The sequence below is a fragment of the Gossypium arboreum genome, chromosome 13, assembly GCF_025698485.1.
Source record: "Gossypium arboreum isolate Shixiya-1 chromosome 13, ASM2569848v2, whole genome shotgun sequence".
Taxonomy (NCBI): Eukaryota; Viridiplantae; Streptophyta; class Magnoliopsida; order Malvales; family Malvaceae; genus Gossypium; species Gossypium arboreum.
Window position 1 is genome coordinate 82,026,948 of NC_069082.1, and position 13,295 is coordinate 82,040,242.

The window sequence follows — 13,295 nt, forward strand, 5'->3', positions numbered from 1 at the left end:
CTAAATCAAAATATAAATTTTCGTGTATTCACATCACAATTATTCAAATATACTTCACATACCACATATACTATCATGTACAGACTTGGTCTTGGCCGAATCTAAATCAGTCATTTTCCAATGAATAATTCAATTTCACGCCATACTATCATTTCATATTCGAATACTCATAAACGTACAATTTCACAAATTTTAATATTAAAGATCCATCTAACACTCATATATCATTTTACAATATCACGATTTAGAATTCAAGTATGGGTTTAATCAATAGCTTATGAGCAACTAAAACAAGTTTTATCCATGTTTACAACAAAATCACATATTCACTATGAGCTATTTTCCTGAGCAATGGTCACTAAATTATTTATACCCGGAGCTACAAGACTCCAAATCACTTGCCGTTAATTTTCCCTGAATATAGACTCGTATATCTTCCATCCATAAATTTTTCAGAATTTTAGGTTTGGCCAATCAATACCAGATTTTTCTTAAAGTTTCCCCTGTTTCACTACTTGACTAATCTGACCAGTCTTCACTACGAATCAAAATTCTCATTGTACAGAATTCAAAGTATGTTCTATTTGATTTCATTTGAAACTAGACTCATTAAGGAGTCTAAGCATATAAATTTTATCTTGTAACCATTTTTGTACAAATTATAGTGATTTTCTTAAAACAGAACAGGGGATTTCAGAGTCATTCTGACACTGTCTCACACAACTTTAAATATCTCTTTATAAGAAATTTCTTTGCTTTCACGGTCTCTTTTAAAAGAAACTAGACTAATTAAGCTTTGATTACATATTTTATTCAGCCTATAATTCCACACCAACAATTTATAGTGATTTTCTAAAAATCACGTTACTGCTGCTGTCCCAAGCAAATTATTACAATTTGCTCTTAAATTTCCAAGTCCAAACACTTATGAACTTACCATTTGAGTTTAAGACATATCATGGCCACATCATATATTATTAAATCAACTCATTGTGTCCTATTATGATTGAATTTACTCAACGTTTAATCACTTAAAACTTACCTCGGAAGTTGCCGAACGATTACGACGGCTATTCGATCACTTTTTTCTTTCCCTTATCCAACTTTGATCCTCTAGGCTCTTGAGCTAAATCAAACAATTTACTTCCCAAATTAAACATAGTCATATGACATCCATATACATTTTATACTAGCCGAAATGTACCATCAAGATATACTTTACTCAAATAATTTACATTGGCCGATCATGTATAATGTTTTGTAGCTTAATAAACTTATCATACATTATGTATTCATAATATTTGTGCAGCCAATTATCCATGGTCATACACACACAATCAAAAATAAATACCAAATTTTCATATCCTTTATGCCCTAAGCCGAATACACTTGTCATGTTCACCTACATTTTTCAAGTACAACATTCTCATATTCGGCATTAGTATCAAGCATAATAGCCAATTCTTCCCACCATTTCCAAACCATTTCATCAATGCAATCATACCATTACAAATCAACTTAAAATAACAATATCTAATAATCAAATACCTATAGCATTGCACATTTCTCACATAGCAAGTACAACTAAATTCATTATTAATATATATATATCTAAACACTTAACTACAAGATTTAATCACCATTATCAAATCATAAAACAGACTTATAACCATCATCTATATTTACTTCACATAAACCAAATAACCATTACATCATCTTTAAAACACTTAGCATTTTACCCATTTAATCAAGCCAAATCTCAAGACCATTCCATCACACAAATTATACCATAAATCATACTTACAATTTAAGTTAATGCATGACCGAAAATCACCATCATTAACATCATTATCAAACCAAAACCAAAACACATCTATCATCCGTATACCAAGCTTACCAAAACAAACTACTATGAGTTTCAAGCTTATTGACCGAATCTCAAACCTCAAAATTCTAAGTTTAATCTATGTGATGAGTAGAGTTTGAACTAATCATCTCAAACATGCATAGATTTTCAAGAATCATTCAATACATACCTCATTCTAGCCATCTTCTAAGCCAAAAGTCAAAGCAACCAAACTTTCTTCTCCCTCCCTTTAGGCTACGGCAATGGAGGACAAGGATCAACCAACTTTTGATTCAATTTTCTCTATGACCGAATGCACATACCTTAAATTTTCAGCTTGCTATCTTGCCGAAATCCTCAAAACATATTTCTTCTTTCTTTCTCAAACATTCGGCAAGAACAAGGTAAGGGTGTATGGCTCTCTTTTTTTTTTTAATACTTATTTCCTATTATAAAACCATGTAGTCATTATAATATTAATACAAAATGCATATATTTTGTATCCCATACCATCATAGCCGGCCACTTCCTCTAAAGTGGGGAATTTGACATGCAAGACCATTATTTTCAATACATGCTTTAATAGACCCTTATAGATTAACCTATCACCTTTCAAAAATGTCACACATAAGTCCTATTAACTAAATTCACATGCAATTTACTAAATCGAAGCTTAAAACTTTCACACATTCATATTCACATATAATAAACATAAAATATGACGACTAATTATTTTTATGACTCGATTTTGTGGTCCCGAAACCACTTTTCGACTAGGGTCAAATTAGGGGTGTCACATCCATCATTCTGATTTTTTTTCTCTCATCTATTCTTTTCTTCTCCTAAGTAAATTTTCCTTCTCTCCATTCTTTAATTTTTGAAACCGTGTGTTATTGTTTGATTGATTGGTATTGTGGTTCATCTATCGTTTCCTTCTGTCCCAAATTTTTAGTTTGGGGAAGACCAAAAGGCTTGGGATTGTCCGTTGGTAACTTAGTTGCGTTGAACTATTGTTCTTCAATTCAAGGTTCTGGTTATCTTGTGGGAGTGTTTGCATCAAATCCGTATCGGGTAATCCTCAAGCATAGGTGAGTCGGTACGACGGAGGCTCAGCGATGACCACTAGTCTAGAAACTAATTATTAACTATCAGTTTATTTTAAAATCTAGATTGTTTTGAGAGTTTTGTAATTTTTGAACTCTCCGGATTTTTTTATTTTTAATTTTGGTTTTGGGTGTGTTTTGACTTCTGAGCTACGACGTTTGACAAAACCAAGGTTTGACACAAACAAATGTTTTATTAAAATACGAACTTGGTTTCAAAATATAACGGCTTTTAAGATTTCTGTTGCAAATTAAGTTTTCCTAAAAGAACAAATTATCGACAGTTTTAGTATTAAACATGTTAACTGATATGTTTTATAAAATCTGGACTTCTTCTTAGCTTTAAACTTTATGATGTTTTAATATAATAGGGTTGATTTCAAAACAGTTCATCGTAACACTTCTAGATTCGGTCATAACGTCTAAGCCGGGTTTAGGGTGTTACATTTAGTGGTATCAGAGGTAGGTTGCAAAACTCAGGCTGTGAATTTTGGGTTCAAAATTGAATTTGTAAAAAAAATGGTTTTTCAAACAAGTTTACTTTTTGTTAGTAGAGTATGTAGTACACCGAGTCTCCGGCACCGATCTTGTAAGTACTTATGGACTTAAAAACACTATAGTTAGAAATATCTGAAACTATAGTGAGTTAGTTAGAAACTGAGATTTTTGAAAGATTTCTAAATTTTTGATAAATGTCTGAGACATAAAACATCTACTAATAAATACTAAAACTGAGGCATAAAATTTCGTAATGTAGATAAAATTTTCAAACAATGAGCGCTCGTGGAACTCACAGTCGTGGTATTCGTGGGTGCGATAGGCGTCGTAGGGGGACTCGAGCTAAGTCTTCCTCTTTGGGTAGTATGCCAAATCTGAATACGAGCGAGATTCCAACTATACCTACTACTGAGACTAGGTCTCAAAGCCGTTCAGCTGGGGTCGACATACTGTGCCAAGCCACGTTGAGAGTTTTAGAGAGGGTCGCTGGTATGGGTAAGCAAAATCCAATTCGATTCGAAAAACTCGATAAAAAATTTAAATTTTGAATTAAATAGTTCGATTTATTTGAGTTAATCAAGTTATTCGGATCAACTCGAATACAAAATTAAGTTTTTTGGTTTAACTCGAATATGAATTACACAATTCAAGTTATCTAAAAATCCGAATAAGAAAAGGCAAAACTAGTTCGTTTTGATAAGTGTTTACCTTCTCTAAAATTAAAAGTAAAAATTGTTAAGTTAAAAGGAAAAATTACATTATTTTGATAAATATTTACTCATTAAGTTAAAAGGTAAAACAATTATATTGTTTATGTAGTGAAATAATCTTGTTCTTCGTCTACTAGTTAAATAATCGGTCCATATAAATGCAACAATATAAATAAATGATTCGTTAACTTGACTCGACTTAACTCAAAAAATTTTCACTCGATTTGATTCGAGTCGAAAAAAATTTAAATTAAGTTCGGTTGCTAAAATATGACTCGTCAACTCGACTAACTAGAACTTTTTTACTCAATTCAACTCGACTCGACCGAATACTCACCCTTAGTCGCTGGGCCCCATTCTGGATTTGATGGTCGTGGGTCGATAATTGAACGAATCTTGTCCAATTGAGCTAAACTATTTAAAGGCATCACTAGAGTCGCTCCTACCGTGGCTGAATACTGGTTGGAGGCCATTGATAGAATAATGAATGACATAAAATGCACTCCTAAGTAAAAACTGAAGGCAACAATTTCTTTGCTTCGCGATGAGGCATATCAGTGGTGGTTATCGGTTGAGGAGGGTACTCAACTGGATCGTCTTAGTTGGGATTATTTCAAGACTGCCTTTCAAGGAAAATATATAGGCGCAAGCTATGTAGATGCTCGTAGGCATGAGTTCATAAACCTCATGCAAGGTCATAGGACTGTGGCCGAGTATGAGGTCGATTTTTTACGACTGAGCTGCTATGCTTGAGGCATGTTGGCCTCTGAGTACGAGAAATGTGTCTGCTTTGAGGATGGTCTGAGGGACAGTTTAAGGGTTTTGATAGCTCCACAAAGGGAGCAAGAGTTCGCCATTCTAGTGGACAAGGCAAAGATCACCGAAGAAGTTAAGCGCATAAAGCACCAGAACAGGGATCGTGAGAAAGGAAAGAATAAAAGGGATTCAGAGCCCTCTAATTCTGCTCAGAGGCCTAAGAAATGGCCCAGACCTGATAAGCCTTCAAGAGGGGGAGCCCCAGTTGCTCCAACTAGGATTATGCAGTGATTGTGGTAAGCGCCATCCTGGGGAGTATTGGAAGAGACTAGGGCATGTTTGCATTGTGGGTCGATGAATCATTTGATTAGGAATTGCCCACAGCATTTTGATTAGATGCAAGCTCCGGGTCTGGGTTTTATTCAGCCTTATAGAGCAGTTCAACAACTACCTAAGGGTCGTGGTTTGGCTAGGGTAGTAATGGTTTAGGTAGAGGACAGAGAGCACTAGGCAAAAGTGCTAATCAGACTTAGGTGAGGCAACTTATGCTGGTATATGCTGCTCGACATCGAGAGAATAATGACGCCCCTGATGTGATTACGAGTATGTTCCTTATTTTTGATGTCCCTTATACTGCTCTAATAGATATAGGGTCAACTCACTCCTATATAGCTAGTTCTGTCTCTAGTAAATTAGGGATTCCTGTTGAAAATACTTCGGGTGAGATTTCTATATTGAGTCTACTGGGTCAATCGATTTTGGTAAACAGATTGTATAGGAATGTACTGCTAGAAGTACAAGAGGTTATGTTTCCAGCAAATATGGTAGAGTTACCGTATGGAGAGTTCGACTTGATTCTGGGTATGGACTGGTTAGTAGAGCATCGAGTCAGTTTGGATTAAGCGACTAAAAGGGTCGTACTGAGAACCAAGAGTGATGTGAAGATTGTTGCGATCGACGAGCGTCGGGATTACTTATCTAACGTGATCTCCGCTCTTGTGGCTGAAAAATTAGTTCGAAAAAAGTGTGAAGCATATATGACTTTTGCAAGAGTTTCAATTTTTAGGGACTCTTCTGTTAAGAAATTAAAATAGTGAGAGAATTTTTAGATGTTTTTCCTGATAAGTTACCGAGTTTATCTCTGAATCAGAAAGTTGAATTTGGCATCGAGATTCTACCGAGTACAGCTTTGGTGTCCATCGCTCCTTATCGTATGACACTGAAAGAGCTTAGGGAACTTAAGGCTCAGCTTCAAAAGCTTTTGGATCGTGGATTTATTCGTCCTAGTGTGTCTCCGTGAGGGGCACCAATTTTATTTGTAAAGAAAAAAGACGGTACCATGAGGATGTGTATCGACTACCGGCAGTTGAATAAGTTAACTGTGAAGAATAAGTACCCACTTTCGAGGATCGATGATTTGTTTATCAGTTTTTTGGGGCTTCAATATTATCAAAAATAGATCTCCGCTCTAGGTATCATCAGTTTAATGTTAAGGAAACTAATGTTCATAAGATGGGTTTTAAGACTCGTTATGGGCACTACGAGTTCCTAGTTATGCCCTTTGGTTTGATGAATGCTCCGGCTACATTCATAGATCTGATGAACCAGGTTTTCCAACTATATTTGGATAAGCTCATCGTAGTATTCATCAACGATATTCTAGTATACTCTAAGACTGGAGATAAGCATGATGAACATCTTAGAGTAGTACTTCAAATACTTCGAGAGAAACAGCTCTATGCAAAGTTGAGCAAGCGTGAATTCTAGTTATGAGAAGTAACTTTTTTAAGGCATGTTTCTGCTGAGAGGATCTGAGTTAATCCTAAAAAGATTAAGGTTGTACTTGATTGGAAATAGTCTAGGAATGTTTCTAAGATCCGCAATTTTCTAGGTCTTGCAGGTTATTATTGGAGTTTTTTTAGGGGTTCTCATTGATTGTAGCTCTTTTAACTAAGCTTTTACGCAAGAATGTTCCTTCTATCTAGACTGATGCACAACAATCGAGCTTTGAAAAGCTTAAGATTGTTCTGACTTAGGCTCCTATTCTAATAAAGCCTGAATCTGGTAAGGAGTTTGTAGTGTATAGTCATACATCGCATCTCGGTCTGGGGTGTGTTCTGATGCAAGATAGTAAGGTTGTGGCTTATACGTCCCAACAGCTTAAGTCACACGAGGGAAATTATCTGACACATTATCTCGAATTGCCTACTGTGGTCTTTGCTTGAAAGATCTAGAGGCATTATCTGTATGGTGAGGTGTATCATCTACACCGATAACAAGAGCCTCAAGTACCTCCTTACTCAAAAGGAGTTGAATCTTATACAGCGTAGATGGATTGAGTTGCTTAAGGACTATGATTGTACGATAGAGTATCATCCAAGTAAGGTCAATGTGGTAGCTGATATTCTCAGTCGTAGAGAGATGTCTGATTTGAGGGCGATGTTTGCTCGTCTAAGTCTGTTTGAGGATGGAAGTTTGTTAGCCGAGTTACAAGTTCAGTCGACTTGGATTAATCAGATTCGTGATAAACAGTTAGGGGATGGTTCTTTGGTTCCGCGTTTCTATCAAGTTGAGAATGGCAGCATGTCTGATTTTGGATCAAATTTATTTCTCGTTGTCTAACGTGCCAGCAAGTTAAGACTAATCATTAGTTACCTTCGGGTTTGCTCCAACCCATAAGATTCTTTATGAAAATGAGAACGTATGACTACAAACTTCGTTAGTGGGTTACCTTTAACATTTACTAAGAATGATTATGTATGGGTTATTGTGGATCGATTAACCAAATCCATCCATTTTATTCCGATTCTATTCTCTGTAGAAGTTAGCCAAGCTCTACATTTCTAAGATTGTGAGACTTCACAGGGTTCCGATTTCGATAATTCCTGATAGGGATGCTCGCTTCACTTTGCGATTTTGGAAGAAACTTAATGAAACTTTAAGTTTGATATTAGACTTTAGTACTACATTCCATCATCAGATCAATAGCCAATCTGAGAAGGTGATTCAGATACTGGAGGATATGCTTTGAGGTTGTGTGATTGATTTTCGAAGTAATTGGGAGAATTTTCTGCTTCTAGCTAAGTTTGCATACAACAACAGTTTTCAGTCTAACATCCAGATGGCACCTTACGAGGCTTTGTATAGTCGTAAGTGTCGTACTCCGATATGTTAGACTGAGTTGGGTGAACGACGGGTTTTGGATCTTAAGTTAGTTTTCGATATTGAAAATAAGGTTAAATTAATTCGGGATCATCTTAAGGCAGCTTCTGATAGACAGAAGTCTTATGCGGATTTGAAAATGAAGGATATTGAGTACTCTGTAGGGGATTACGTGTTCCTTAAGGTATCTCCGTGGAAGAAAGTTCTGCGATTCGGATGTAAGGGCAAGTTGAGCCTTAGGTTTATTGGGCCATATCGGATTCTGAAGCGTGTGGGACTGGTCGCTTATCAGTTAGAGCTACCTCTGGAGTTAAACCGTATCCATGATGTGTTTCATGTCTCAATGTTGAGGCAGTATCGCTTTGATTCATCTCACGTAGTTTCTATTGAGGAGATCGAGGTTAGACCCGATTTGGCATTTGAGAATGAGCCAATTCAGATTTTGGATTGGGATGTGAAGATTCTGAGGAGGAAGTTTATCCTATTAGTTAAGGTTATGTGGCAAAATCATGGCACTGAGGAAGCCACGTGGGAACCTGAGAACTCAATGCGTCAGCAGTATCCTCATCTGTTCGGATAAGGTAAATTTCGAGGTTGAAATTTCTTTTAGGGGGTGGAGTTGTAACACCCTGAATTATTTAATTTTGTTTCTATTAATTCTGTAAAAAATGAGTATCTGCTTCAACGGCTAAGTGTTTTGGATGTGTGATTTAAGTCTTAGGTTCAAGTCTCAGTCATATAAATTTCTGTTATTTTTTATCCTAGCCTATTCATTGGCAATTGGGCTTATATTTTATTTGCAGTAAACTCATATTAGAATAAGCCTGCTGGTTCGAGTGGTAAGATGTTAGCTTGTCCTAAGGTCTTGTGTTTGAATCATCGTACGAACATGAATGTTAATTTTTGCTTTGGTTGTCTAATAAAGGTTTGGTGGAGTTGCGATTTTGAGGTAGTTGGATGTGGTTTGTGGGTAGGATTGTATAGGATAAGGTGATTAGTGGATGGAGTTGGGGGAAATTTTGTTTATTTTTTTAATTTTTTTCCTCTTTCTCAAAAGTTCCATAATTCTGATTTTTTTTCCTCTCATCTTTTCTTTTCCTCTCCTAAGTAAATTTTCCTTCTCTCCATTCTTCAAATTTTGAAATCGTGCGTTATTGTTTGATTGATCAGTACTGTGGTTCATCTATTGTTTCTTTTTGTCCCAGTTTTGTATTCGGGGAAGACCAAAAGGCTTGGAATTGTCCGTTGGTAACTTAGTTGCGTGGAACTATCGTTGTTCTATTAAAGGTTCTGGTTATCTCATAAGAGCGTTTGCATTAAATCCAAATCAAGTAATCATCAGACATAGGCGAGTCAGTACGACAGAGACTTAACGGTGACCACTAGCCTAGAAACTAATTCTTAACTATCAGTTTATTTTAAAATCTAGATTGTTTTGAGAGTTTTGTAATTTTTGGACTCTTCGGACTTTTCTATTCTTAATTTTGGTTTTGGGTGTGTTTAGACTTCTAAACACATTTGACAAAATCAAGGTTTGACGCAAATAAATGTTTTATTAAAATACAAACTTGGTTTCAAAATATAACAACTTTTAAGATTTCCGCTGCAAATTAAGTTTTCCTAAAAGAATAAATTATCGACGGTTTTAGTAATAAACATGTTAACTGATATGTTTTATAAAATCTGGACTTTTTCTTAGTGATAAACTATACGAGGTTTTAATATAATATAATTGATTTCAAAATAGTTCATTGTAACACTTTTAAATTCGGCCATAACGTCTATGCCAGATTTGTCGTGTTACAAGTGGCCAACATCGAGGGTGATAGTGAGGGAGCTGAGAGGGATGAAGAAAAATTGTGAAAAAGCCCCCCTTTTTTCTCTTTCTCTTTTTGTTGTTTAATGAAATAAGGCGTGTGAGAGAGATGACAAGAAAATGTCCAGCATGGCAAGTTAATTGGCCACGTTAGTTAGTTAACTACCACATTACTTATTTTGTTAATCTGCAACGGAAAATGCTAATGAGTGATTATTTTGTTATTTTTCTAAAGTTTCGTAATTAAATTAAAAATTGAGTGATTATTTTGTTATTTTCTCAAAGTTGTGTGATTATTAGCATAGTTTACCCAAAAATTAAAGTATTAAAATAAAAAACTATTTTAAATTGGGAAAACGATTAAAATTCACATTTCATCAAACCATAAATTCAAATCAGACGGTAATTATAAATCTCGTTTTTCAAAATTATATGTCTATGCATAGATAAATAAATAAATAAATACAAGAGAGGGAGAAAAGAGAGAAGAAAAGAAATCGGAAAAGAAACACAAAAAGTGGACTGATAAGAGATACAGAGGCAGAGCAACAACAGCAACACCAAGCCTCCTCCTGCCTCAATTTCAGATTCATTACATAAATATATATATTAAAGCAATAATTTAGACAAGAAAATATACCCCAAGTTTTTCTTTTATTTTTCTCTGGGATGATTGTGTTTTCATTGTAAGATTTCTTCTTCTTCTTCTTCTTCTTCTTCTTCCCTTTTTATGTAATATTCTCAGTTTTTTCGTTCTTTCTTTCTTTTACCTGGTAATTGATATCTATTTTTATGTTGATTTTCAGGACCTTTTTGATAAAAATTTAGTGTACTTGTTTAGATCTTTAAGGTCAGACAACAAATTCCTCTCGAAGTTCAAATTTTCAACATAAAATATGTACTTTGTAAAGAGCATATCTTCATCTCTGATGACTCTTCTCTATCTTGGTTGAACAAAAGCAGCAAAACCCAGAATTTATTTTCATTTTCCTTTTTTTTTTCACACCATAAACTGCCGTAATAGTTTTTTCCACCAAAATCCGTTTTATTTTACTTAATTCATTCTCTTGAACAAAATTCCATCTGGGGTCTTTCAGAATTTCTTCCTTTTTCTTCAACTTTGATATTTTTTTTTCTTCTTTTTTGATATGGAAGTTGAAACTTGTTTTGCTTTTGTTTATAGCAGGGATGGAGAAAGATGAGAGGAGCCAAAGAACATGCAAAAAAATAGATTCAGAGCTGTTTTTACAGTGGGGAAACAGAAAAAGGCTAAGATGTGTGAGAGTTAAAGACTCTCAAAATACATCTCATAAATCCAATGCTACAACCCGTAGAAGATTCAATTCCTCTACTTTTTCTCATTCCAATTATCGTCTCACTAGGTAAGAAGACCAGCTTTTCTTCTTCTTTTCTGTTCTTTTCTTTTCTTTTCTTTTTTTGTCTTGTGGGCGGGGGGCTTTTAAAAAATCAATCAATTTTCTTGGCACCTTTTGTTGGTTTGGGATTATTAGATTGTCTGCTTTTTTTTTTTTACCTCCCTTTTTTTTTTACCCTTTTGTTTGATTTCTGGGAAACTGTTGGGTTGGGAGGAGAAAAGCTTGAATTTTGTGTTAGTTTCTTTTATCCAAATTTGCTGCGAATGGCTATGGAATCTCAGCTAGCCTCCTAGTGCGTGGAAGGAATTTTCGGAGAAAATGAGGTTGGAAACGTTGTTTTCCCTTTTACTCTGTTTGGTTACAGGGAAAATAGAGAAGGGAAGTTTGAATTTGTTTGTTTCAATGACTACTATATTTTTAGTCCCTTAGCAGACCTAACGTTGGTGTTATGAAATTCCCAAGTAAAACTTTTATAATGAATTAGCAAGCTAGCACCAACTTGTGAAATTGACTCTCATTGTTTGTTTGATTGTAGTTCTCAGGCACTCCAGTCGACTATGACTGAGCACCAGAAAACTTTGTCACTGGAGAAGGAAGATCGGTACTACACAACAAGGGGATCAGCGGTGAGTTTAATTGATGAGAATGGGAAGGTAGTAGTGGATAGTAGCAGTAATGGAGATGATAAAAAAAGGGTAGTGTGGCCGAAGCTGTATATGACATTGTCAAGCAAAGAAAAAGAGGAGGATTTTATGGCAATGAAAGGGTGTAAACCTCCTCAAAGACCTAGAAAGAGAGCCAAGATCATTCAAAGGAGCTTACTTGTAAGTAACATCGATGAATTTATTCCAAATTTCCAATAATTTAACTATTGAATCATATGTCGTTTTTGAATGTGAGAATTGTAATAGCCAACAATCGATTGGATCCTTTATTTTGGTTGAGGTACCCGTGTCTAACCCATATTTGGACATAGGTACGAGGATATGACCCTCCAAGGATTCTCCAAATACATGGAAAAACTCTGAAAATATTGAACACTCAGTCTGAGTAACATAGAGTAAATTGGTTTTGGGTTGTTTCTTTTGCAAATTGGGTTTACTTATGTGGTGAATGGCAGTTGGTGAGCCCTGGTGCATGGTTGACTGATATGTGCCAAGAGAGGTATGAAGTAAGGGAAAAGAAGAGTTATAAGAAGGTACATGATTCACTCTTCTTATATTTTTTTCTTCAGCTTTCAATATATTCTCATTTTTCTTCAAGTACCTGTGTCTGTAATATGGGTTTATATGAAAAATTTAGAAAAAAATTGAGCATGTCCGTACCCATATCTGACAGTTACCAAAGTCTGAGTGATATAGTTTCATTGTGTTTTTGTATGTGTATTGGGATAATGCAGAGACCAAGAGGATTGAAGGCCATGGGGAGTATGGAAAGTTATTCAGATTGAGAGACCTTTGGAGGAGCTATTTTCTCTTCTTAATTTTATGGAAACTTTTGCCGTTAATGGAAGAGAAAAATGACAAACAATATCTGCCAGATTTGTTGTATACAAGTTGAAATTTTCATTTTTATAAATGAAAATACCTAAATCATCAAATTCATAGTGTGATTTTGGTAACCATGAGTTGCAATCAACCTATGTTATTTCAATTCCCAACTGGAATATCATATCTGAATTGAACTAATATCAGACACGACCACTTTATCCAAATTCACCTCGCAAAAAAGATAAAGGTAATCAACTCTAAATCTAAAGGATGCTTTGTTTTGGGACCCTTTCTCATGGTTCTTAAAAATAACGAGGTAACATTCAGGTTATTACATTGGGATATTAAAATTAGTGATTCAAGCCCAGTATTGACAGATGACAAATCAACAAGACCCACTTATAAATAATTAGACTTCTAAATTAGTATCCATAAATCTAAAATAAAAACATAAAATTTTAATTGGTAAAACAAACTTTGGGGGGGTGACAAACTAATAGTTTTAAGTCTGGAGTTGAATTCAACAACTTGGGGTTTG

General features: G+C 35.0%; 1 protein-coding gene across 6 annotated transcripts; it reads left to right on the forward strand.

Moving 5' to 3' along the window:
* The first annotated feature begins 10,291 nt into the window (after positions 1 to 10,291).
* Positions 10,292 to 12,888, forward strand: LOC108465336 (uncharacterized). 6 transcript variants are annotated; one of them, XM_017765665.2, is made up of 6 exons: positions 10,293 to 10,577; positions 10,698 to 10,741; positions 11,075 to 11,273; positions 11,803 to 12,091; positions 12,388 to 12,465; positions 12,667 to 12,888. In XM_017765665.2, exons 3-6 carry the CDS (start codon positions 11,080 to 11,082, stop codon positions 12,715 to 12,717), a joined length of 612 nt encoding a protein of 203 aa, XP_017621154.1. In that variant the 5' UTR covers positions 10,293 to 10,577; positions 10,698 to 10,741; positions 11,075 to 11,079; the 3' UTR covers positions 12,718 to 12,888. The 6 variants fall into 6 exon arrangements, with proteins under 6 accessions (XP_052880085.1, XP_052880086.1, XP_017621154.1 ...); XM_017765662.2 differs by having other exon boundaries at positions 11,078 to 11,273; XM_053024125.1 differs by lacking the exon at positions 12,667 to 12,888 and having other exon boundaries at positions 10,292 to 10,577; positions 12,244 to 12,466.
* The last annotated feature ends 407 nt before the right edge of the window (positions 12,889 to 13,295 follow it).